The 27,866-nt window shown below is 41.9% G+C and overlaps 1 protein-coding gene across 2 annotated transcripts in view; it reads left to right on the top strand.

Moving 5' to 3' along the window:
- LOC124123571 (Down syndrome cell adhesion molecule homolog) overlaps window positions 1-27,866 on the top strand; it is a 147,967-nt gene that overhangs the window by 32,909 nt on the left and 87,192 nt on the right. For both annotated transcript variants that reach the window (XM_048398304.1, XM_046486772.2), the window contains exons 2-3: window positions 7,752-7,864; window positions 8,002-8,107. In XM_048398304.1, the coding sequence (XP_048254261.1) occupies window positions 7,752-7,864; window positions 8,002-8,107 (219 nt within the window). The remainder of the gene's footprint in view (window positions 1-7,751; window positions 7,865-8,001; window positions 8,108-27,866) is intronic.

The raw sequence follows: 27,866 nt of genomic DNA on the forward strand, positions 1-27,866 counted from the left end.
ATATAAACATGTGAATAGCAAACAGCAACCGACCACATTGTTCCCATGTTGGCCTCTGTTTGTGAATTCGCCTTAAGTATCATTACATGTTACACTATTTAATAACTGTTGATTGAAGTTCGGACGTGACTCTAACAGTTTGTTTCCTTCAGTCTTTTGACTTTCAAGGAATATCAAATATGTCAATTTCATAATCAATATCGTCGATTGGCAGATGTATTGTTGAGTCTATGAATCATTGCTTTTCACCAACTCGAGCGTTAAAATCACCAAAAAGGACAACAATTGCAGCAGGACTTTCGTTTGATAGCATATATAGTCTCCATTGTAACAGACCTGTATCAATAGGACCCAGAGTAGCAGAGTTTTGTGTATCAGTCACATACAAAAAAACGAACATTGTAGGTGTTTTTACCAGGCGTTCTGCGATGTCACTCATAAACAAGGTACAGTCCGACCAATCATCATGTATACGGTTGAACCATAAGGCGATGTGTTGCCGAAGGAATACTGCAACATCGCCACTGTATCGTCCAACCGAAAAGGGCCGTTCTCTCACACATTGAAAGAAAACGTAGCCTGGACACAGATTGACATCTGCTGTGTTATGCATGTCTACGTCTCTATAAAGGCAAGCATATCATACACAACCCCTATAGCTTTGAGTGAGATTGACTTATCTTGGAGTAAAGACAATTTACGTTCGAACATGGGAATGAGAGATATATTATCATCATTAGTGTTTACAATTCCCAAGTGCGTGGATCGATGCTCATGATATCAATCACTGGATTATCTGGCCCAGCCTCGATTATGTACAGATCGCCGTTCTGTAGCTGGAAACAACAAACAAACAAACAAACCCAAGCATGTACCCTCAAACATATTTCTATCGATAACGATCACATTAGGTTTGTTTGGAAATTTTTTTTTGCTCCGTTTCCTTATGTACTTATTGGCCTGGGCCACATCCCTTACCTCCCTGTACATGTGTATCTCCTTGTGGATGGTGGCGGAGTGGGGGCGGCTGAACTGGTGCCGATCTGCAAGCTGGTGGTTGCCGACGTTTCCCCACTTCCATTTAGGTCCTGCTATGTCCTGCTAGGTCCATTCGTAGGCGTGTATGACATGGTTAACAATCAGTATATTGTAGTATATATAACAAGCATCGCTTAAGTCCCTGAACGGCTGGCTCCTTCGTCATGGATCCTGGAGACTGCGACTCCACATTGCATGTACATGTACTTGCCTATTTGATAATTCCGAATAAGTAAGCTCAATTTTCCGATTGCGACTGGCAAATGACAGTCTACAATAGAAGATAGTTACGTTACTTCTCTGTCACCAACAAAGATTATTCACAATATCACAAATGATCGAATATACTCGCGCTTCCAGCTATATGACGTCGGTCTGTAAAATAATCGACATAGATAATATTTAAAACAAAGATTAACACACTTTCTTTAATTCGAGGTAAACTTAGAGGAAAATAAGTGTTAAGTCAATGTGTAAATCCAGGGACAGAAAAAAAAAGGTACCACAATGTATCAACTGGATTTCGGCGGATGTAATGTGCAATGCGAAATTCATTGGAGCTTGCTGGGACATGGGACAATATATTCGCCAGACGTAAGACTTTTTAATTTCTTTCACTGACAGAAATATATTGTTCTTAAATTGTTGTGTGATCTGTCATTGTTATGGACGGAGACTGTGTTATGGATCTACTCGTGACAACTCTATTTTACCCGCCTGTGTGAGTCTACAATGTAACTGAAGGGGTAAACTAGAAATAAGACAACTCACTGGTGCATACAGTTGTTTTGATAACACTGTTGCTGATCTGCGCCGTAGGCGAAAGTCTACACGGAGCTACAAAAGTCCCAAATCTCTCGCTAAGTAGAGATGAACCTGAACCTGTTTAGAACTGAAGACAGAAAAGGTAAACCAGAAGTATCTACTTCAACCTATAATTCACATCAGAAAAACAGATATGCTGTGTCACAACTCCCGGTTAATTGTTTTGCTTGTGCTGAAAATAAATATCAGTAAACAACTAGATGAAGAACATGATGTGAACATTGCTTACGTAACTTTTTACCCCTGAGATGGTGAGATGGAAGGAAAACTAATGGAGTTGAAAACCGTACGTAAACCCTTTAACCTCACTCCAGATGAAGATACAAGCCCTATTGGTGTAATGATCTTCAGGAGCGGTTGTAATGAGATGTGTATTGCAGAGAAAAACTGGCTCTCCGGAAACTCAATAAAGCTATAAAACGTAGAATATTCTTAAAAGAAAGGAAGAAGTTTGACAAGTCTCTGAGGCATGCTCAGAGAAAATATCAGCAAGATCAACAAGATGAACTCATTGACATTGACTAAAGAGGACACTCAAAAGACTTTTGGCGCAAAATAGGAAAATAATGACAGGAAATATACCATTCCTATGTAGGTTACAAATAACTATAGTGCAGTCATTACAAGTAGTGATTCTGTGTTGTTTTATTGAAGATATTCTTGTGATGCGGTTCTTATCAATGACCTATCAGATGTTTTTGATGATATGTTCTTTAAGGATTTAGAGAAGACCCTTTGCTAAAAACATAATGACTGCGCTGAAAATATGAATAGCCATGATATAGCAGACCTTAACAGACTAATTTTTTATTAATGAAGTAGAAAAAGTTGTGATGCAAATGAAGAAGGGCAAGGCAGCTGGGCTTGACGAGATTCAAAATGCAGTACTACAAAACCAAACCTGCAGTAAACTATTACATCAAATCGTCCAATATTGTTTTGAGAACTCGGTCACACCTGCTGCATGGAAGCATGGACTCTACCTCTACCTAAAGCAGGCTGTGACCTACGTGACCCTCCGGGATATTGAGGTCTCAGCATGATCCTCATTCCATGGATATTATTCAGTGGCATTTTTAACTGAAGGTTCCAAGTATGGCTTGAGCACAATGACATTTTAGCTGGAGAACAAAATGGATTCCATTCAAAAGGAAATTGTCTGGAACATATGCACTCCCCATGCAACGTAATACAGAATAGAAAACTGATATATTGACACCATAGACCACAGCAGGCTACTACGTCGTCTTGAGTCTAATCTTGGTATAACAGATGTTGCACTTGCTTGGTTTACATCATACTTGTGTAACAGAAAGCAGGCTGTTTCGATTGATGGCATGTCATCTGAAGATGCAATCCTTTGTTGTGGAGTTCCCCAGGGTTCTGTATTGGGACCTCTGTTGTTTGTGATTTATATTTCTCAGTTAGGCAAAGTTACAGACACGTTTGACACTAGTCGTCATGGTTATGCTGATGATAATCAGCTCATGAAAGTCTTCACACCTGGTGACTCAGCACAGGTGATAGCAGAATTGCGAATGTGCACATCTGCGATCCAGACATGGATGACACAGAATCGTCTGAAGCTCAACCCTGATAAGACCGAGGTCATACTCAATGGGAGTAGCCGATCTGTTGCATCAATATCCGAATCATTCTTGTCTGTTGATGGAGTTGATATCCCCTTTTCTTTGACTGTTAAAGACCTCGGAGTCATCATTGACCAAAACCTGACCATGGATTGTCAAGTAAACAATATCTGCAAAAGTTGCTACTTCCACATTCGAAATATCAGTCAGATAAGACCCATGTTGACATACGATGCGGCACATCAGCTCGTGAGATCACTTATCCTATCAAGGTTGGACTATGCTAACAGTCTGCTTATATATATCAAACAGGATCTATTTAGCAAATTGCAACGTGTGCAGAATGCTGCTTACAGATTGATAAGTAGACGAAATAAGCGTGCACATGTCACTCCTTTATTAAAATCATTACACTGGCTTCCAATAAGATCTAGGATTGAATACAAAGTCGTGTGCATTGCATACCAGTGCTACTATAGTACAGCACCTTCCTATCTGAGTGAACTTCTTACCCTACAGCACGAGATCTCAGATCTGCACATAAACTCCAGTTTAGTGTCCCTATGGTCTCACTCAAAGCATTCGGCAAACAGAACTTTTGCTCACACTGCATCTGTGCTCTGGAATTCCCTTCCAGTGGAAATTAGGCAATATCCAACTCTGGACACTTTCAAGACAAAACTAAAGACTTATCTCTTTAGATGTGTCTATGACTCTGTGTGATGCGCTATGAGCGACTACGTAGACGGAAATGGCGCTGAAGAAATGGACTTTATTATTATTACTATTATTATTATTATTTGCTTCGTCAACATGAGAAAAGCGCCTGATACTGTTAACAGACAATGCCTATGGTTCAAATTAACGAAGATGTGAATTCATGGGAAAATTTGGGAAGCTTTACTCAAACACTTTATACACAGATCCATCTCCAGTATCACATGGTGCAAAACAGGGGCGGAAATTATCTAGCTAAAGAAATCAACATGCTGCAGAAGGGCGTCCGATTCGGCATGCCTGTGGTATCCATTCTTTTGTATGCTGATGAATAGCACCCGATGAAACATGCCTACAGCAAATGCTAGATGTACTAGATATATGTTGTCAAAAGTGGAGATTTTAAGTAAATGCAGATAAAACAAAGGTTGTTCACTGTAGGACGCACTCTACAAAAGCAACCTAAGTATCGTTCATCTGCCGGCAAATGAACCTGTGTGTGACGGTCGCTTACGGATACTTAGGAATAATGCTCAATGAACATTTAGACATGAAGAAAACAGCGAACAGCAGAGACGTACCCGCATTGTATTCTAAATTTACCAGTGCGGGTGGTATGTCATATGATATCTACACAAAGCTGAACAGTTCTTTGGTTGAACCTGTTTTATGCGATGGTGTTGGTATTTGGGGCATAAATCAGTATGTTCAGTTAAAATAGACACATTCAAGTAATACAGAACAAAGCTCCAATGAATTTCACATTGCACATAAATCCGTTGACATCCAGTTGATACATTGTGATACATTTACCTGTATAACCTGGATTTACACCATTTAGCTAAATTGAGGTGTCTATCTCTTCCATTATCAATAGAAACAGACCATTTCGCCAAGCCACTTATCCCCCTTCAAGAGGGAATCTGTATATATTGCAACAATAAAACATCACCTGGTTTTGAAGATGAAACACACTTCTTGATTGACTGTAACCCTACTCATATCTCAGAGACGAAATGTTTACTGCTGCCTTATTATTGTATTGACTTCAAATACCACCATGTAGTCCCTGAAAGTTCCCAGGTAGCCTATCCCTTTCTGTGAATGGCGGCCATTCTGAAGGGTTAATAAAATTCTTATGTCACTAAAAGTCCTCTTGAGAACTCTTATCTTCAGGGCGGGCGGTGGGGTAGCCCAGCGGTTAAAGCGTTCGCTCGTCACAACGAAGAGACGGGTTCGGTTCCCCACATGGGTACAATGTTGGAATATTGCGTAAAACCATATTCACTCACTCACTAATTTTTTATGATTATGACTTCTTAGATTTAAGAGTAGCGTTTGGTATAACTGAGAACTTTCTCGGACTTAAGACCATTTAAACACTCAGGGCCCCGTTGCGCAAAGCGATTTTAGTTCTATGACTATCGTAGCCTGTGTTAAAGTATCAGAGCTACGATCGCCTTTGCGCTAAGATAGCTGTGTTCAACAGAGCCAAAGTCGTCTTAATAGATTATCAGCTTCAGATCTCTCCTTTTGATGAGCTTTCATTACCTGAGTGAAACACCTGGGGCTTTGTATAAATTACTAAAAGAAATTTTAGGATTATTTGCTCCCTTAAAAGTGCACTGGAACTTAGAAGTAAACATCCTTCAGATTCAGTTTGCACATGAAATCTCCTCTCGGAAACATATCTGTGATCATAGAAAGACCTGCATATTGAAATGATTGTATGCCAGATGTGGATTCAAATTGATGACCGATCTGAAAGATGACCGGGATACCACCCCTTTTTCAAACAGAGAATTTATCTCCTTGTCGGTTAATTCCATCTTTCTCTGAGAGAAGACAGGTGGATTGGAAGTTGTCACTCATTCTAATTGTACTCCTGAAATTATTGACGAAACTTCCGGAACCGATATTTATGGCTAGGAGTGTCTAAGATCTGTTTGTAGGGGGGCGTTTAGTGACACTCCCGGACAGCCATCCCTTCTCCTGCCAGGCAGTTCCTCACGGTTTTTGTGGACAGATGTCGATTGGTAGCCATTGTCGCTTCATGACGGGACATTTTGCAAACAGCTGTCGTCGTACCAATCGAATCAGTGCCCGGTCTTTACGCTGTGACGTCACATGAGGTCGTCCTGACCGTGGAAGGCTCTTCACGACATTGGTTGCACCATAATGTCTCACCGATCGGCTTACCACTGTGTAATGGTGGCCCAGTTGACGCCTGATAGCTTTGAAGGACAGCCCTGTGGATCGCATATCGAAAAGCAATCTTTAATTTGCACGCTTGATATCCTGCTTCGTGCCATGTTCACAGTAAATGATTAATCATAGAAAAACAGCGGATGTAAAAAGAAAAACACTTTTGATGTCTGAACATACTGCATTTTGGAGAATGCATGAGTGGTGAGTTCTGACGTCAACTCAAACATGAACGGTCTTGTCCTTACGATGGAACACCTTGTCAGATCATTGCTGGTACAGCTGATATTAATGGTGACATGTTGTAATTCTTTGTCATTTAACATTTCCAAGGCGTATAGACATTACTTGAACAGTAGCTCTAAATGAAAAGAAAAGAGCTTTTTGTACTGGGGAGGTGAAATTGGCTTTAACGTCGCTTCCAAGATTTATTGCACTTATATAGCGTTGTGCATGCACATGTGTGAGATAGGGGGGTAGAGGTAGATTTATAGTGCCAGCTCACTGAGATAAAATGCCGCATGCAGTTTAACATGACTACTCGACTCCGAGCCGACCCCTTAATGCTGAGCGCCAGACGGGGTAACATCACGTATCATCTTTTGACGTCTTTTAGTATAACGCGGCAGGGGATCGAAGCCTTTTGCTCTCAGGGCGGACGCCCCACCACTAGACCACGGAGGCGGTTTTGACACTACAGACTTCAGTAAAGAAAGATTTGTTCCGAAATAGTTTTTCGGATTGTAAAACGCTAGTAATCTATAGTCGTCTTAGCACTGTAATGATTCGAAACTCACTTAGAATGCCAAAACGGAACATATTTATGAAAAGTATCAAAAGGGATTGTATTTCTTACGACGTCCGTTAGGTATTTTAAACTAGATAATTCTTTACTCTCTCTTTTATAGAACCTTTATTCAAAGCATTTTATGTTATAACTACTGCTGGTGTGGGAGCCTGTCTGTTCAACATAAATCTAAAATACATATCATTTTAAATCCAGCCGATAAAATCTCAAAATGTGTGAGCAGCAAATCGAGAAAAGGGCGTAAGATACGGAATGACTGTTGTCATATACACCATTCCGAATATCAGACGCTGGAACAGGGCCCGGATAACTTTCATACCAACCAATATTAGTCTTTTTTATGATTTTTTAATGATACTTTTTAACAGTTCGCTGTATACAAATATTGTCCTGCCTTTATCCCTTTATTAAAGTTTACTATTGCAGTTATGTATAATAAGGAAGGAAATACGTTTTCCTGCTGCAAGCCCAGCGTGAACAATGTAGATCCTTAATGACATGGCTTTACATTACTATGTGCATATGTTGTAGCTTCATGACGCATTCTTGTATTTTTGGCCATCTTACAGAAGATCAACATTGAATGACTTCGGTGTGGATGACCACCATCATCACATTCTTTCATCAGCCATGTATTCCCGTGGAGGCGTTGTCCTTGCATGTCTGTTGCATGCAGCAATTGGTAAGTGTCATGTACACCTATCTGCCTTTCAAAGTGCTATTCTTTCACACATATCAATTAATTTTACTCTGTTTGGTACTCATTTATGATCAACTTTCTGCTTTGTTTTGTTTAAACATTTTAACGTTTTCTACCAGCATTTCAGTTCACGAGGGAGCCGAGTGATGTCGTTGTTGGACTTAACAGTTCCGTCTGGTTTGACTGTAAGGCAACAGATGATGATATAAAGATTGTTTACTACAGGTGCGTATGCCATCTTTCATGACAATGTGCAACAGGGTGGTGTGTCAGAGTACTATCTTCCATAAAAATGAAGGACAGGTTGGTATGTCAGAGTACTATCTTCCATGACAATGTACAACACGTTGGTATGTCAGAGGACTATCTTCCATGGCAATGTACAACAGGGTGGTATGCCAGAGTACTATCTATCATGGCAATGTACAACAGGATGGTATGTCAGAGTACTATCTTCCATGACAATGTACAACACGTTAGTATGTCAGAGGACTATCTTCCATGGCAATGTACAACAGGTTGGTATGTCAGAGTACTATCTTCCATGACAATGTACAACAGGTTGGTATGTCAGAGGACTATCTTCCATGGCAATGTACAACAGGTTGGTATGCCAGAGTACTATCTACCATTGCAATATACATCAGGTTGGTATGTCAGAGTACTATCCATCATGACAATGTACAACAGGGTGGTATGTCAGAATACTATCTTCCACGACAATGTACGACAGGTTGGTATGTCAGAGTAATATCTACGCTGACAATGTGCAAAGGGTTGGTATGCCAGAGTACTATCTATCATGCCAATGTACAACAGGGTAGTGTGTCAGAGTACTCTCTTCCATGACAATGTACAACAGGTTGGTATGTCATAGTACTATCTTCCATGACAATGCATAACAGGGTGGTATGTCAGAGTACTATGTATCATGGCAATGTACAACAGGTTGGTATGTATGAGTTTTATCTACCATGACAATCTACAACAGGATGGTATGTCAGAGTACTATCTTCCATGACAATGTACAACAGGTTGGTATGTCAGAGTATTTTCTACCATGACAATGTACAACAGGGTGGTATGTCAGAGGACTATCTACCATGACAATGTACAAAAGGTTGGTACGTCAGAGTAATATCTTCCATGACAATGTACAACAGGGTGGTATGTCAGAGTACTACCTATCATGGCAATGTACAACAGGGTGGTATGTCAGAGTAATATCTTCCATGACAATGTACAACAGGGTGGTATGTCAGAGTACTACCTATCACGGCAATGTACAACAGGGTGGTACGTCATAGAGTACTACCTATCACTGCAAGGTACAACAGGGTGGTATGTCAGAGTAATATCTTCCATGACAATGTACAACAGGGTGCTATGTCAGAGTACTACCTATCACGGCAATGTACAACAGGGTGGTACGTCAGAGTACTACCTATCATGGCAATGTACAACAGGGTGGTATGTCAGAGGAATATCTTCCATGACAATGTACAACAGGGTGGTATATCTGAGTAGTACCTATCATGGCAATGTACAACAGGTTGTATGTCAGAGTACTATCTTCCATGACAATGAACAACAGGTTAGTACGTCAGAGTACTACCTATCATGGCAATGTACAACAGGTTAGTATGTCAGAGTACTATCTTCCATGACAATGTATAACAGGGGGGTATGTCAGAGTACTACCGATCATGGCAATGTACAACAGGGTGGTATGTCAGAGTAATATCTTCCATGACAATGTACAACATGGTGGTATGTCAGAGTACTACCTATCATGGCAATGTACAACAGGTTGGTATGTCAGAGTAATATCTTCCATGACAATGTACAACAGAGGGGTATGTCAGAGTACTACCTATCATGGCAATGTACAACAGGTTGGTATGTCAGAGTAATATCTTCCATGACAATGTACAACAGGGTGGTATGTCAGAGTACTATGTACCATGACAATGTACAACAGTGTGGTATGTCAGAGTATTTTCTACCATGACAATGTACAACAGTGTGGTATCTCAGAGTAATATCTTCCAGGACAATGTACAACAGGGTGGTATGTCAGAGGACTATCTTCCATGACAATATACAACAGGATGGTATGCCAGAGTACTATCTATCATGGCAATGTACAACAGGATGGTTTGTCAGAGTACTATCTTCCATGACAATGTACAACACGTTAGTATGTCAGAGGACTATCTTCCATTGCAATGTACAACAGGTTGGTACGTCAGAGTACTACCTATCATGGCAATGTAGAACAGTGTGGTATCTCAGAGTAATATCTTCCATGACAATGTACAGCAGGTTGGTATGTCAGAGTACTATCTTCCATGACAATGTACAACAGGTTGGTACGTCAGAGTACTACCTATCATGGCAATGTAGAACAGTGTGGTATCTCAGAGTAATATCTTCCATGACAATGTACAACAGGGTGGTATGTCAGAGTACTATCTTCCATGACAATGTACAACAGGTTGGTATGTCAAAGTACTATCTTCCATGACAATGTACAACAGGTTTGTGTGTCAGAGTACTATCTTCCATGACAATGTACGACAGGTTGCTATGCCCCAGTACTATCTATCATGACAATGTACAACAGGGTAGTATGTCAGAGTACTATATTCCCTGACAATGCACAACAGGTTCGTATGTCAGAGTAATATCTATCATGGCAATGTACAACAGGATGGTATGTCAAAGTAATATCTTCCATGACAATGTACAACAGGGTGGTATGTCAGAGTAATATCTTCCATGACAATGTAGAACCGGGTGGTATGTCAGAGTAATATCTTCCATGACAATGTACAACAGGGTGGTATGTCAGAGTAATATCTATCATGGCAATATACAACAGGATGGTATGTCAAAGTACTATCTTCCATGACAATGTACAACATGTTGGTACGTCAGAGTACTACCTATCATGAAAATGTACAACAGGATGGTATGTCAGAGTAATATCTATCATGACATGGTATGCCTTGGTGTCATGACAGTGTGCCACAGCTGGATATGTCAGAATACTGGGTGTCATGACAGTGTACTATAGCTGTATATGTTGGAGTACTGGATATCGTGACAGTGTACTACAGTTGTGTATTTTTGGAGTAGTGGGTTTCATGACAGTGTATTACATCTGTGTATGTCAGAGTACTGGGTGTCATGGCAGTGTATTACATCTGTGCATGTCAGACTACTGGGTGTCATGACAGTGTATTATATCTGTGTATGTCAGAGTACTGTGTGTCATGGCAGTGTATTACAGCTTGGTATGTCAGAGTACTGGGTGTCATGACAGTGTACTACATCTGTGTATGTCAGAGTACTGGGTGTCATGACGGTGTATTACATCTGTGTATGTCAAAGTACTGGGTGCCATGGCAGTTTATTACATCTGTGTATGTCAGAGTACTAGGTTTCATGACAGTGTACAACCGCTGTGTATGTTGGATTACTGGGTGTCATGACAGTATACTACAGTTGGTATGTCAGAGTATTGGATATCATGACAGTGTACTACAGCCGTGTATGTAGGAGTACTGATTGTCATGACAGTGTACTACAGCTGTGTATGTTGGAGTACTGGGTGTCATGACAGTAAACAAAAGTTGGTATGTCAGAGTATTGAATATCATGACAGTGTACTAAAGCCGTGTATGTAGGAGTACTGGTTCTCATGACAGTGTACTACAGCTGTGTATGTTTGAGTACTGGATGTCATGGCAGTGTATTGCAGCGGTGTATGTCAGAGTACTGGTTGTCATGACAGTGTACTACAGCTGTGTATGTCAGAGTACTGGGTGTCATAGCAGTGTATTACAGCTGTGTTTGTTGGAGTACTGGTTGTATTGACAGTGTACTACAGCTGTGTATGTTGTAGTAATGGGCTTCATGACAGTGTACTACAGCTGTGTATGATGGAGTACTGGGTGTCATGGCAGTGTGTTAGAGCTGTGTATGTTTGAGTATTGGTTGTCATGACAGTGTACTACAGCTGTGTATGTCAGAGTACTGGGTGTTTGACAGTGTACTACAACTGTGTATTTTGGAGTATTGGGTTTCATGACAGTGTACTACAGCTGTGTATGTTTGAGTACTGGTTGTCCTGACAGTGTACTACAGCTATGTATGTCAGAGTACTGGGTGTCATGGCAGTCTATCACATCTGTGTATGTCAGAGTACTAGGTTTTATGGCAATGTATCACATATGTGTATGTCAGAGTACTAGTTGTCATGACAGTGTATCACATCTGTGTATGTCAGAGTACTGGTTGTCATGACGGTGTATTACATCTGTGTATGTCAAAGTACTGGGTGCCATGGCAGTTTATTACATCTGTGTATGTCAGAGTACTAGGTTTCATGACAGTGTATTACAGCTCTGTATGTCAGAGTACTGGGTGTCATGGCAGTGTACTACAGCTGGGTATGTCAGAGTACTGGGTGTCATGGCAGTGTACTACAGCTGTGTATGTCAGAGTACTGGGTGTCATGGCAGTGTATCACATCTGTGTATGTCAGAGTACTGGGTGTCATGACGGTGTATTACATCTGTGTATGTCAAAGTACTGGGTGCCATGGCAGTTTATTACATCCGTGTATGTCAGATTACTAGGTTTCATGACAGTGTATTACAGCTGTGTATGTTGGATTACTGGGTGTCATGACAGTATACTACAGTTGGTATGTCAGAGTACTAGGTTTTATGGCAATGTATCACATCTGTGTATGTCAGAGTACTAGGTTTCATGGCAGTGTATCACATCTGTGTATGTCAGAGTACTGGGTGTCATGGCAGTGTCTTACATCTGTGTATGTCAGAGTACTGGTTGTCATGGCAGTGTATTACATCTGTGTATGTCAGAGTACTTGGTGTCATGGCAGTGTATTACATCTGTGTATGTCAGAGTAGTAGGTTTCATGACAGAGTATTACATCTGTGTATGTCAGTGTACTGGGTGTCATGGCAGTGTATTACATCTGTGTATGTCAGAGTACTAGGTTTCATGGCAGTGTACAACAGACGGGTATGGCAGACTACTGGGTGTCATGACAGTGTACTATAACTGTGTATGTTGGAGTACTGGATATCATGACAGTGTACTACAGCTGTGTATGTTGGATTACTGGGTGTCATGACAGTATACTACAGTTGGTATGTCAGAGTATTGGATATCATGACAGTGTACTACAGCCGTGTATGTAGGAGTACTGATTGTCATGACAGTGTACTACAGCTGTGTATGTTGGAGTACTGGATGTCATGGCAGTGTTTTTGCAGCGGTGTATGTCAGAGTACTGGGTGTCATAGCAGTGTATTACAGCTGTGTTTGTTGGAGTACTGGTTGTATTGACAGTGTACTACAGCTGTGTATGTTGTAGTAATGGGCTTCATGACAGTGTACTACAGCTGTGTATGATGGAGTACTGGGTGTCATGGCAGTGTGTTAGAGCTGTGTATGTTTGAGTATTGGTTGTCATGACAGTGTACTACAGCTGTGTATGTCAGAGTACTGGGTGTTTGACAGTGTACTACAACTGTGTATTTTGGAGTATTGGGTTTCATGACAGTGTACTACAGCTGTGTATGTTTGAGTACTGGTTGTCCTGACAGTGTACTACAGCTATGTATGTCAGAGTACTGGGTGTCATGGCAGTCTATCACATCTGTGTATGTCAGAGTACTAGGTTTTATGGCAATGTATCACATATGCGTATGTCAGAGTACTAGGTGTCATGACGGTGTATTACATCTGTGTATGTCAAAGTACTGGGTGCCATGGCAGTTTATTACATCTGTGTATGTCAGAGTACTAGGTTTCATGACAGTGTATTACAGCTCTGTATGTCAGAGTACTGGGTGTCATGGCAGTGTACTACAGCTGGGTATGTCAGAGTACTGGGTGTCATGACAGTGTACTACAGCTGTGTATGTCAGAGTACTGGGTGTCATGGCAGTGTATCACATCTGTGTATGTCAGAGTACTAGGTTTCATGGCAGTGTATCACATCTATGTATGTCAGAGTACTAGGTTTCATGGCAGTGTACTACAGCTGTGTATGTCAGAGTACTGGGTGTCATGGCAGTGTATCACATCTGTGTATGTCAGAGTACTGGGTGTCATGACGGTGTATTACATCTGTGTATGTCAAAGTACTGGGTGCCATGGCAGTTTATTACATCCGTGTATGTCAGATTACTAGGTTTCATGACAGTGTATTACAGCTGTGTATGTTGGATTACTGGGTGTCATGACAGTATACTACAGTTGGTGTGTCAGAGTACTAGGTTTTATGGCAATGTATCACATCTGTGTATGTCAGAGTACTAGGTTTCATGGCAGTGTATCACATCTGTGTATGTCAGAGTACTGGGTGTCATGGCAGTGTCTTACATCTGTGTATGTCAGAGTACTGGTTGTCATGGCAGTGTATTACATCTGTGTATGTCAGAGTACTTGGTGTCATGGCAGTGTATTACATCTGTGTATGTCAGAGTAGTAGGTTTCATGACAGAGTATTACATCTGTGTATGTCAGTGTACTGGGTGTCATGGCAGTGTATTACATCTGTGTATGTCAGAGTACTAGGTTTCATGGCAGTGTACAACAGACGGGTATGGCAGACTACTGGGTGTTATGACAGTGTACTATAACTGTGTATGTTGGATTACTGGGTGTCATGACAGTATACTACAGTTGGTATGTCAGAGTATTGGATATCATGACAGTGTACTACAGCCGTGTATGTAGGAGTACTGATTGTCATGACAGTGTACTACAGCTGTGTATGTTGGAGTACTGGATGTCATGGCAGTGTTTTTGCAGCGGTGTATGTCAGAGTACTGGGTGTCATAGCAGTGTATTACAGCTGTGTTTGTTGGAGTACTGGTTGTATTGACAGTGTACTACAGCTGTGTATGTTGTAGTAATGGGCTTCATGACAGTGTACTACAGCTGTGTATGATGGAGTACTGGGTGTCATGGCAGTGTGTTAGAGCTGTGTATGTTTGAGTATTGGTTGTCATGATAGTGTACTACAGCTGAGTATGTCAGAGTACTGGGTGTTTGACAGTGTACTACAACTGTGTATTTTGGAGTATTGGGTTTCATGACAGTGTACTACAGCTGTGTATGTTTGAGTACTGGTTGTCCTGACAGTGTACTACAGCTATGTATGTCAGAGTACTGGGTGTCATGGCAGTGTATCACATCTGTGTATGTCAGAGTACTAGGTTTTATGGCAATGTATCACATATGTGTATGTCAGAGTACTAGGTGTCATGACGGTGTATTACATCTGTGTATGTCAAAGTACTGGGTGCCATGGCAGTTTATTACATCTGTGTATGTCAGAGTACTAGGTTTCATGACAGTGTATTACAGCTCTGTATGTCAGAGTACTGGGTGTCATGGCAGTGTACTACAGCTGGGTATGTCAGAGTACTGGGTGTCATGACAGTGTACTACAGCTGTGTATGTCAGAGTACTGGGTGTCATGGCAGTGTATCACATCTGTGTATGTCAGAGTACTAGGTTTCATGGCAGTGTATCACATCTATGTATGTCAGAGTACTAGGTTTCATGGCAGTGTACTACAGCTGTGTATGTCAGAGTACTGGGTGTCATGGCAGTGTATCACATCTGTGTATGTCAGAGTACTGGGTGTCATGACGGTGTATTACATCTGTGTATGTCAAAGTACTGGGTGCCATGGCAGTTTATTACATCTGTGTATGTCAGATTACTAGGTTTCATGACAGTGTATTACAGCTGTGTATGTTGGATTACTGGGTGTCATGACAGTATACTACAGTTGGTATGTCAGAGTACTAGGTTTTATGGCAATGTATCACATCTGTGTATGTCAGAGTACTAGGTTTCATGGCAGTGTATCACATCTGTGTATGTCAGAGTACTGGGTGTCATGGCAGTGTCTTACATCTGTGTATGTCAGAGTACTGGTTGTCATGGCAGTGTATTACATCTGTGTATGTCAGAGTACTTGGTGTCATGGCAGTGTATTACATCTGTGTATGTCAGAGTAGTAGGTTTCATGACAGTGTATTACATCTGTGTATGTCAGTGTACTGGGTGTCATGGCAGTGTATTACATCTGTGTATGTCAGAGTACTAGGTTTCATGGCAGTGTACAACAGACGGGTATGGCAGACTACTGGGTGTCATGACAGTGTACTATAACTGTGTATGTTGGAGTACTGGATATCATGACAGTGTACTACAGCTGTGTATGTTGGATTACTGGGTGTCATGACAGTATACTACAGTTGGTATGTCAGAGTATTGGATATCATGACAGTGTACTACAGCCGTGTATGTAGGAGTACTGATTGTCATGACAGTGTACTACAGCTGTGTATGTTGGAGTACTGGATGTCATGGCAGTGCTTTTGCAGCGGTGTATGTCAGAGTACTGGGTGTCATGGCAGTGTATTACAGCTGTGTTTGTTGGAGTAATGGGCTTCATGAGAGTGTACTACAGCTGTGTATGATGGAGTACTGGGTGTCATGGCAGTGTGTTAGAGCTATGTATGTTTGAGTATTGGTTGTCATGACAGTGTACTACAGCTGCGTATGTCAGAGTACTGGGTGTTTGACAGTGTACTACAATTGTGTATTTTGGAGTACTGGGTTTCATGACAGTGTACTACAGCTGTGTATGTTTGAGTACTGGTTGTCCTGACAGTGTACTTCAGCTATGTATGTCAGAGTACTGGGTGTCATGGCAGTGTATCACATCTGTGTATGTCAGAGTACTAGGTTTCATGGCAGTGTATCACATCTGTGTATGTCAGAGTACTGGGTGTCATGACGGTGTATTACATCTGTGTATGTCAAAGTACTGGGTGCCATGGCAGTTTATTACATCCGTGTATGTCAGATTACTAGGTTTCATGACAGTGTATTACAGCTGTGTATGTTGGATTACTGGGTGTCATGACAGTATACTACAGTTGGTATGTCAGAGTATTGGATATCATGACAGTGTACTACAGCCGTGTATGTAGGAGTACTGATTGTCATGACAGTGTACTACAGCTGTGTATGTTGGAGTACTGGATGTCATGGCAGTGTATTGCAGCGGTGTATGTCAGAGTACTGGTTGTCATGACAGTGTACTACAGCTGTGTATGTCAGAGTACTGGGTGTCATAGCAGTGTATTACAGCTGTGTTTGTTGGAGTACTGGTTGTATTGACAGTGTACTACAGCTGTGTATGTTGTAGTAATGGGCTTCATGACAGTGTACTACAGCTGTGTATGATGGAGTACTGGGTGTAATGGCAGTGTGTTAGAGCTGTGTATGTTTGAGTATTGGTTGTCATGACAGTGTACTACAGCTGTGTATGTCAGAGTACTGGGTGTTTGACAGTGTACTACAACTGTGTATTTTGGAGTACTCGGTTTCATGACAGTGTACTACAGCTGTGTATGTTTGAGTACTGGTTGTCCTGACAGTGTACTACAGCTATGTATGTCAGAGTACTGGGTGTCATGGCAGTGTATCACATCTGTGTATGTCAGAGTACTAGGTTTCATGGCAATGTATCACATATGTGTATGTCAGAGTACTAGGTGTCATGACAGTGTATCACATCTGTGTATGTCAGAGTACTGGGTGTCATGACAGTGTATTACATCTGTGTATGTCAAAGTACTGGGTGCCATGGCAGTTTATTACATCTGTGTATGTCAGAGTACTAGGTTTCATGACAGTGTATTACAGCTGTGTATGTCAGAGTACTGGGGGTCATGGCAGTGTACTACAGCTGGGTATGTCAGAGTACTGGGTGTCATGACAGTGTACTACAGCTGTGTATGCCAGAGTACTGGGTGTCATGGCAGTGTATCACATCTATGTATGTCAGAGTACTAGGTTTCATGGCAGTGTACTACATCTGTGTATGTCAGAGTACTGGGTGTCACGGCAGTGTACTACAGATGGGTATGTCAGAGTACTGGGTGTCATGACAGTGTACTACAGCTGTGTATGTCAGAGTACTGGGTGTCATGGCAGTGTATGACATCTGTGTATGTCAGAGTACTAGGTTTCATGGCAGTGTATCACATCTGTGTATGTCAGAGTACTAGGTTTCATGGCAGTGTATCACATCTGTGTATGTCAGAGTACTGGGTGTCATGGCAGTGTATTACATCTGTGTATGTCAGAGTACTGGTTGTCATGGCAGTGTATTACATCTGTGTATGTCAGAGTACTAGGTTTCATGGCAGTGTCTTACATCTGTGTATCTCAGAGTACTGGGTGTCATGGCTGTGTACTACAGCTATGTATGTCAGAGTACTGGGTGTCATGACAGTGTACTACAGCTGTGTATGTCCGAGTACTGGGTGTCATGGCAGTGTATTACATCTGTGTATGTCAGAGTACTAGGTTTCATGCGGTGTACTACAGCTGTGTATGTCAGAGTACTGGGTGTCATAGCAGTGTATTACAGCTGTGTTTGTTGGAGTACTGGTTGTATTGACAGTGTACTACAGCTGTGTATGTTGTAGTAATGGGCTTCATGACAGTGTACTACAGCTGTGTATGATGGAGTACTGGGTGTAATGGCAGTGTGTTAGAGCTGTGTATGTTTGAGTATTGGTTGTCATGACAGTGTACTACAGCTGTGTATGTCAGAGTACTGGGTGTTTGACAGTGTACTACAACTGTGTATTTTGGAGTACTCGGTTTCATGACAGTGTACTACAGCTGTGTATGTTTGAGTACTGGTTGTCCTGACAGTGTACTACAGCTATGTATGTCAGAGTACTGGGTGTCATGGCAGTGTATCACATCTGTGTATGTCAGAGTACTAGGTTTCATGGCAATGTATCACATATGTGTATGTCAGAGTACTAGGTGTCATGACAGTGTATCACATCTGTGTATGTCAGAGTACTGGGTGTCATGACAGTGTATTACATCTGTGTATGTCAAAGTACTGGGTGCCATGGCAGTTTATTACATCTGTGTATGTCAGAGTACTAGGTTTCATGACAGTGTATTACAGCTGTGTATGTCAGAGTACTGGGGGTCATGGCAGTGTACTACAGCTGGGTATGTCAGAGTACTGGGTGTCATGACAGTGTACTACAGCTGTGTATGCCAGAGTACTGGGTGTCATGGCAGTGTATCACATCTATGTATGTCAGAGTACTAGGTTTCATGGCAGTGTACTACATCTGTGTATGTCAGAGTACTGGGTGTCACGGCAGTGTACTACAGATGGGTATGTCAGAGTACTGGGTGTCATGACAGTGTACTACAGCTGTGTATGTCAGAGTACTGGGTGTCATGGCAGTGTATGACATCTGTGTATGTCAGAGTACTAGGTTTCATGGCAGTGTATCACATCTGTGTATGTCAGAGTACTAGGTTTCATGGCAGTGTATCACATCTGTGTATGTCAGAGTACTGGGTGTCATGGCAGTGTATTACATCTGTGTATGTCAGAGTACTGGTTGTCATGGCAGTGTATTACATCTGTGTATGTCAGAGTACTAGGTTTCATGGCAGTGTCTTACATCTGTGTATCTCAGAGTACTGGGTGTCATGGCTGTGTACTACAGCTATGTATGTCAGAGTACTGGGTGTCATGACAGTGTACTACAGCTGTGTATGTCCGAGTACTGGGTGTCATGGCAGTGTATTACATCTGTGTATGTCAGAGTACTAGGTTTCATGCGGTGTACTACAGCAGTGTATGTCAGAGAACTGGGTGTCATGGCAGTGTATTACATCTGTGTATGTCAGAGTACTGGTTGTCATGGCAGTGTATTACATCTGTGTATGTCAGAGTACTGGGTGTCATGGCAGTGTACTACAGCTGTGTATGTCAGAGAACTGGGTGTTATGACAGTGTATTACATCTGTGTATGTCAGAGAACTGGGTGTCATGGCAGTGTATTACAGCTGTGTATGTCAGAGTACTGGGTGTCATGACAGTGTATTACATCTGTGTATGTAAGAGAACTGGGTGTTATGACAGTGTATTACATCTGTGTATGTCAGACTACTGGGTGTTATGACAGTGTACTACAGCAGTGTATGTCAGAGAACTGGGTGTTATGACAGTGTATTTCATCTGTGTATGTCAGAGTACTGGGTGTCATGACAGTGTATTACATCTGTGTATGTCAGAGAACTGGGTGTTATGACAGTGTATTACATCTGTGTATGTCAGAGTACTGGGTGTCATGGCAGTGTATTTCATCTGTGTATGTTGGAGTACTGGATGTCATGGCAGTGTATTTCATCTGTGTATGTCAGAGTACTGGGTGTTATGACAGTGTACTACAGCAGTGTATGTCAGAGAACTGGGTGTTATGACAGTGTATTTCATCTGTGTATGTCAGAGTACTGGGTGTCATGACAGTGTATTACATCTGTGTATGTCAGAGAACTGGGTGTTATGACAGTGTATTACATCTGTGTATGTCAGAGTACTGGGTGTCATGGCAGTGTATTACATCTGTGTATGTCAGAGTACTGGGTGTCATGGCAGTGTATTTCATCTGTGTATGTTGGAGTAGTGGATGTCATGGCAGTGTATTTCATCTGTGTATGTCAGAGTACTGGGTGTTATGACAGTGTATTTCATCTGTGTATGTCAGAGAACTGGGTGTCATGGCAGTGTACTACAGCTGTGTATGTCAGAGTGCTGGGTATCATGACAGTGTATTACATCTCTGTATGTCAGAGTACTGGGTGTCATGGCAGTGTACTACAGCTGTGTATGTCAGAGTACTGGGTGTCATGGCAGTGTATTTCATCTGTGTATGTCAGAGAACTGGGTGTTATGACAGTGTATTACATTTGTGTATGTCAGAGTACTGGGTGTCATGACAGTGTACTACAGCAGTGTATGTCAGAGAACTGGGTGTCATGGCAGTGTATTTCATCTGTGTATGTGAGAGAACTGGGTGTCATGACAGTGTATTACATCTGTGTATGTCAGTGTACTGGGTGTCATGGCAGTGTACTACAGCAAGGTATGTCAGAGTACTGGGTGTCATGACAGTGTACTACAGCTGTGTATGTCAGAGTACTGGGTGTCATGGCAGTGTATAACATCTATGTATGTCAGAGTACTGGGTGTCATGGCAGTGTTTCACATATGTGTATGTCAGAGTACTTGTTGTCATGACAGTGTATTACATCTGTGTATGTCAGAGTCCTGGGTTTCATGACAGTGTATTACATCTGTGTATGTCAGAGTACTGGGTGTCATGGCAGTGTATTACATCTGTGTATGTCAGAGTACTTGGTGTCATGGCAGTGTACTACAGCTGGGTATGTCAGAGTACTGGGTGTCATGACAGTGTACTACAGCTGTGTATGTCAGAGTACTTGGTGTCATGGCAGTGTATTACATCTGTGTATGTCAGAGTACTGGGTGTCATGGCAGTGTATCAAATCTGTGTATGTCAGAGTACTAGGTTTCATGGCAGTGTACTACAGCTGTGTATGCCAGAGTACTGGGTGTCATGGCAGTGTACTACAGCTGTGTATGTCAGAGTACTGGGTGTCATGGCAGTGTATTACATCTGTGTATGTCAGAGCACTGGGTGTCATGGCAGTGTATTACATCTGTTTATGTCAGAGTACTTGGTGTCATGGCAGTGTATTACATCTGTGTATGTGAGAGTATTGGGTTTCATGACGGTGTATTACATCTGTGTATGTCAGAGTACTGGGTGTCATGGCAGTGTATTACATCTGTGTATGTCAGAGTCCTGGGTGTCATGACAGTGTATTACATCTGTGTATGTGAGAGTACTGGGTGTCATGGCAGTGTATTACATCTGTTTATGTCAGAGTCCTGGGTGTCATGGCAGTGTATAACATCTGTGTATGTCAGAGTACTAGGTTTCATGGCAGTGTATTACAGCTGTGTATGTCAGAGTAGTGGGTGTCATGACAGTGTACTACAGGTGTGTATGTCAGAGTACTGGGTGTCATGGCAGTGTCTCACATCTGTGTATGTCAGAGTACTAGGTTTCATGACAGTGTACTACAGCTGTGTATGTCAGAGTACTGGGTGTCATGACAGTGTACTACAGCTGTGTATGTCAGAGGAATGGGTGTCAAGGCAGTGTATTACATTTGTGTATGTCAGAGCACTGGGTGTCATGGCAGTGTATTACATCTGTTTATGTCAGAGTACTTGGTGTTATGACAGTGTATTACATCTGTGTATGTCAGAGAACTGGGTGTCATGGCAGTGTATTACAGCTGTGTATGTCAGAGTACTGGGTGTCATGACAGTGTATTACATCTGTGTATGTAAGAGAACTGGGTGTTATGACAGTGTATTACATCTGTGTATGTCAGACTACTGGGTGTTATGACAGTGTACTACAGCAGTGTATGTCAGAGAACTGGGTGTTATGACAGTGTATTTCATCTGTGTATGTCAGAGTACTGGGTGTCATGACAGTGTATTACATCTGTGTATGTCAGAGAACTGGGTGTTATGACAGTGTATTACATCTGTGTATGTCAGAGTACTGGGTGTCATGGCAGTGTATTTCATCTGTGTATGTTGGAGTACTGGATGTCATGGCAGTGTATTTCATCTGTGTATGTCAGAGTACTGGGTGTTATGACAGTGTACTACAGCAGTGTATGTCAGAGAACTGGGTGTTATGACAGTGTATTTCATCTGTGTATGTCAGAGTACTGGGTGTCATGACAGTGTATTACATCTGTGTATGTCAGAGAACTGGGTGTTATGACAGTGTATTACATCTGTGTATGTCAGAGTACTGGGTGTCATGGCAGTGTATTACATCTGTGTATGTCAGAGTACTGGGTGTCATGGCAGTGTATTTCATCTGTGTATGTTGGAGTAGTGGATGTCATGGCAGTGTATTTCATCTGTGTATGTCAGAGTACTGGGTGTTATGACAGTGTATTTCATCTGTGTATGTCAGAGAACTGGGTGTCATGGCAGTGTACTACAGCTGTGTATGTCAGAGTGCTGGGTATCATGACAGTGTATTACATCTCTGTATGTCAGAGTACTGGGTGTCATGGCAGTGTACTACAGCTGTGTATGTCAGAGTACTGGGTGTCATGGCAGTGTATTTCATCTGTGTATGTCAGAGAACTGGGTGTTATGACAGTGTATTACATTTGTGTATGTCAGAGTACTGGGTGTCATGACAGTGTACTACAGCAGTGTATGTCAGAGAACTGGGTGTCATGGCAGTGTATTTCATCTGTGTATGTGAGAGAACTGGGTGTCATGACAGTGTATTACATCTGTGTATGTCAGTGTACTGGGTGTCATGGCAGTGTACTACAGCAAGGTATGTCAGAGTACTGGGTGTCATGACAGTGTACTACAGCTGTGTATGTCAGAGTACTGGGTGTCATGGCAGTGTATAACATCTATGTATGTCAGAGTACTGGGTGTCATGGCAGTGTTTCACATATGTGTATGTCAGAGTACTTGTTGTCATGACAGTGTATTACATCTGTGTATGTCAGAGTCCTGGGTTTCATGACAGTGTATTACATCTGTGTATGTCAGAGTACTGGGTGTCATGGCAGTGTATTACATCTGTGTATGTCAGAGTACTTGGTGTCATGGCAGTGTACTACAGCTGGGTATGTCAGAGTACTGGGTGTCATGACAGTGTACTACAGCTGTGTATGTCAGAGTACTTGGTGTCATGGCAGTGTATTACATCTGTGTATGTCAGAGTACTGGGTGTCATGGCAGTGTATCAAATCTGTGTATGTCAGAGTACTAGGTTTCATGGCAGTGTACTACAGCTGTGTATGCCAGAGTACTGGGTGTCATGGCAGTGTACTACAGCTGTGTATGTCAGAGTACTGGGTGTCATGGCAGTGTATTACATCTGTGTATGTCAGAGCACTGGGTGTCATGGCAGTGTATTACATCTGTTTATGTCAGAGTACTTGGTGTCATGGCAGTGTATTACATCTGTGTATGTGAGAGTATTGGGTTTCATGACGGTGTATTACATCTGTGTATGTCAGAGTACTGGGTGTCATGGCAGTGTATTACATCTGTGTATGTCAGAGTCCTGGGTGTCATGACAGTGTATTACATCTGTGTATGTGAGAGTACTGGGTGTCATGGCAGTGTATTACATCTGTTTATGTCAGAGTCCTGGGTGTCATGGCAGTGTATAACATCTGTGTATGTCAGAGTACTAGGTTTCATGGCAGTGTATTACAGCTGTGTATGTCAGAGTAGTGGGTGTCATGACAGTGTACTACAGGTGTGTATGTCAGAGTACTGGGTGTCATGGCAGTGTCTCACATCTGTGTATGTCAGAGTACTAGGTTTCATGACAGTGTACTACAGCTGTGTATGTCAGAGTACTGGGTGTCATGACAGTGTACTACAGCTGTGTATGTCAGAGGAATGGGTGTCAAGGCAGTGTATTACATTTGTGTATGTCAGAGCACTGGGTGTCATGGCAGTGTATTACATCTGTTTATGTCAGAGTACTTGGTGTCATGGCAGTGTATTACATCTGTGTATGTCAGAGCACTGGGTGTCATGGCAGTGTATTACATCTGTTTATGTCAGAGTACTTGGTGTCATGGCAGTGTATTACATCTGTGTATGTGAGAGTACTTGGTGTCATGGCAGTGTATTACATCTGTGTATGTCAGAGTACTGGGTTTCATGGCAGTGTATTACATCTGTGAATGTCAGAGTCCTGGGTATCATGGCAGTGTATTACATCTGTGCATGTCAGAGTACTGGGTGTCATGACAGTGTATTACATCTGTGTATGTGAGAGTATTGGGTTTCATGGCAGTGTATTACATCTGTGAATGTCAGAGTACTTGGTGTCATGGCAGTGTATTACATCTGTTTATGTCAGAGTACTTGGTGTCATGGCAGTGTATTACATCTGTTTATGTCAGAGTACTTGGTGTCATGGCAGTGTATTACATCTGTGTATGTGAGAGTACTGGGTTTCATGGCAGTGTATTACATCTGTGAATGTCAGAGTACTTGGTGTCATTGCAGTGTATTACATCTGTTTATGTCAGAGTACTTGGTGTCATGGCAGTGTATTACATCTGTGTATGTCAGAGTACTGGGTTTCATGGCAGTGTAATACATCTGTGAATGTCAGAGTCCTGGGTATCATGGCAGTGTATTACATCTGTGCATGTCAGAGTACTGGGTGTCATGACAGTGTATTACATCTGTGTATGTGAGAGTCCTGGGTTTCATGGCAGTGTATTACATCTGTGAATGTCAGAGTACTTGGTGTCATGGCAGTGTATTACATCTGTTTATGTCAGAGTACTTGGTGTCATGGCAGTGTATTACATCTGTTTATGTCAGAGTACTTGGTGTCATGGCAGTGTATTACATCTGTGTATGTGAGAGTATTGGGTTTCATGACAGTGTATTACATCTGTGTATGTCAGAGTCCTGGGTGTCATGGCAGTGTATTACAGCTGGGTATGTCAGAGTAGTGGGTGTCATGACAGTGTATTACATCTGCGTATGTCAGACTACTGGGTGTCATGACAGTGTATTACATCTGTGTATGTCAGAGTCCTGGGTGTCATGACAGTGTATTACATCTTGGTATGTCAGAGTACTGGGTGTCAAGGTAGTGTATTACATCTGTTTATGTCAAAGTACTTGGTGTCATGGCAGTGTATTACATCTGTGTATGTGAGAGTATTGGGTTTCATGACAGTGTATAACATCTGTGTATGTCAGAGTACTGGGTTTCATGACAGTGTATTACATCTGTGTATGTCAGAGTACTGGGTGTCATGACAGTGTATTACATCTGTGTATGTCAGAGTACTGGGTTTCATGACAGTGTATAACATCTGTGTATGTCAGAGTACTGGGTTTCATGGCAGTGTATTACAGCTGGGTATGTCAGAGTAGTGGGTGTCATGACAGTGTACTACAGCTGTGTATGTCAGAGTACTGGGTGTCATGGCAGTGTCTCACATCTGTGTATGTCAGAGTACTAGGTTTCATGGCAGTGTACTACAGCTGTGTATGTCAGAGTACTGGGTGTCATGGCAGTGTACTACAGCTGTGTATGTCAGAGTAATGGGTGTCATGGCAGTGTTTTGCATCTGTGTATGTCAGAGCACTGGGTGTCATGGCAGTGTATTACATCTGTTTATGTCAGAGTACTGTGTGTCATGGCAGTGTATTACATCTGTGTATGTCAGAGTACTGGGTGTCATGACAGTGTATTACATCTGTGTATGTCAGAGTACTGGGTGTCATGGTAGTGTATTACATCTGTGTATGTGAGAGTATTAGGTTTCATGGCAGTGTATTACATCTGTGTATGTCAGAGTCCTTGGTGTCATGGCAGTGTATAACATCTGTGTATGTCAGAGTACAAGGTGTAATGGCAGTGTATTACATCTGTGTATGTCAGAGAACTGGGTGTTATGACAGTGTATTACATCTGTGTATGTCAGAGTCCTTGGTGTCATGGCAGTGTATTACATCTGTGCATGTCAGAGTACTGGGTGTCATGACAGTGTATTACATCTGTGTATGTCAGACTACTGGGTGTCATGACAGTGTATTATATCTGTGTATGTCAGAGTACTGTGTGTCATGGCAGTGTATTACATCTGTGTATGTCAGAGTCCTGGGTGTCATGACATTGTAAAACATCTGTGTATGTCAGAGTACTTGGTGTCATGGCAGTGTATAACATCTGTGTATGTCAGAGTACTAGGTTTCATGACAGTGTATTACATCTGTGTATGTCAGAGTACTAGGTTTCATGACAGAGTATTACATCTGTGTATGTCAGAGTACTGGGTGTCATGACAGTGTATTACATCTGTGTATGTCAGAGTACTGGGTGTCATGACAGTGTACTATAACTGTGTATGTCAGAGTACTTGGTGTCATGGCAGTGTATTACATCTGTGTATGTCAGAGTCCTGGGTGTCATGACAGTGTACTATAACTGTGTATGTCAGAGTACTGGGTTTCATGGCAGTGTACTACAACTATTTATGTCAGAGTACTTGGTGTCATGGCAGTGTATTACATCTGTGTATGTCAGAGTCCTGGGTGTCATGACAGTGTACTATAACTGTGTATGTCAGAGTACTGGGTTTCATGGCAGTGTACTACAACTATTTATGTCAGAGTACTGGGTGTCATGACGGTGTATTACATCTGTGTATGTGAGAGTATTGGGTTTCATGACAGTGTATTACATCTGTGTATGTCAGAGTACTTGGTGTCATGGCAGTGTATTACATCTGTGTATGTCAGAGTCCTGGGTGTCATGACAGTGTACTATAACTGTGTATGTCAGAGTACTGGGTTTCATGGCAGTGTACTACAACTATTTATGTCAGAGTACTTGGTGTCATGGCAGTGTATTACATCTGTGTATGTCAGAGTCCTGGGTGTCATGACAGTGTACTATAACTGTGTATGTCAGAGTACTGGGTTTCATGGCAGTGTACTACAACTATTTATGTCAGAGTACTGGGTGTCATGACGGTGTATTACATCTGTGTATGTGAGAGTATTGGGTTTCATGACAGTGTATTACATCTGTGTATGTCAGAGTACTTGGTGTCATGGCAGTGTATTACATCTGTGTATGTCAGAGTACTAGGTTTCATGACAGTGTATTACATCTGTGTATGTATTATTATGATTATTATTATTATTATTATTAATTACACGGTCCTGTGGTTCAATACAGGTAGGTGAACATTCGACTGAAGCACGAGCAGCTTATGAATGACTTACACTCCGGAAAGTAGTCCGTCATCATCTGACCTCAGGTCATCACCATGGATTAGCCAATCACCGGCCTTGAATTCGATCTCACACAAATGTTTGATACCAGACACCGGCGCATTGGTGACTCAGCATAACACCACTGCCACAGGCTAATTTGCACATCACGTG

Source organism: Haliotis rufescens, unplaced genomic scaffold, assembly GCF_023055435.1.
Source record: "Haliotis rufescens isolate VD_foot unplaced genomic scaffold, xgHalRufe1.0.p SCAF_18, whole genome shotgun sequence".
NCBI lineage: Eukaryota > Metazoa > Mollusca > Gastropoda > Lepetellida > Haliotidae > Haliotis > Haliotis rufescens.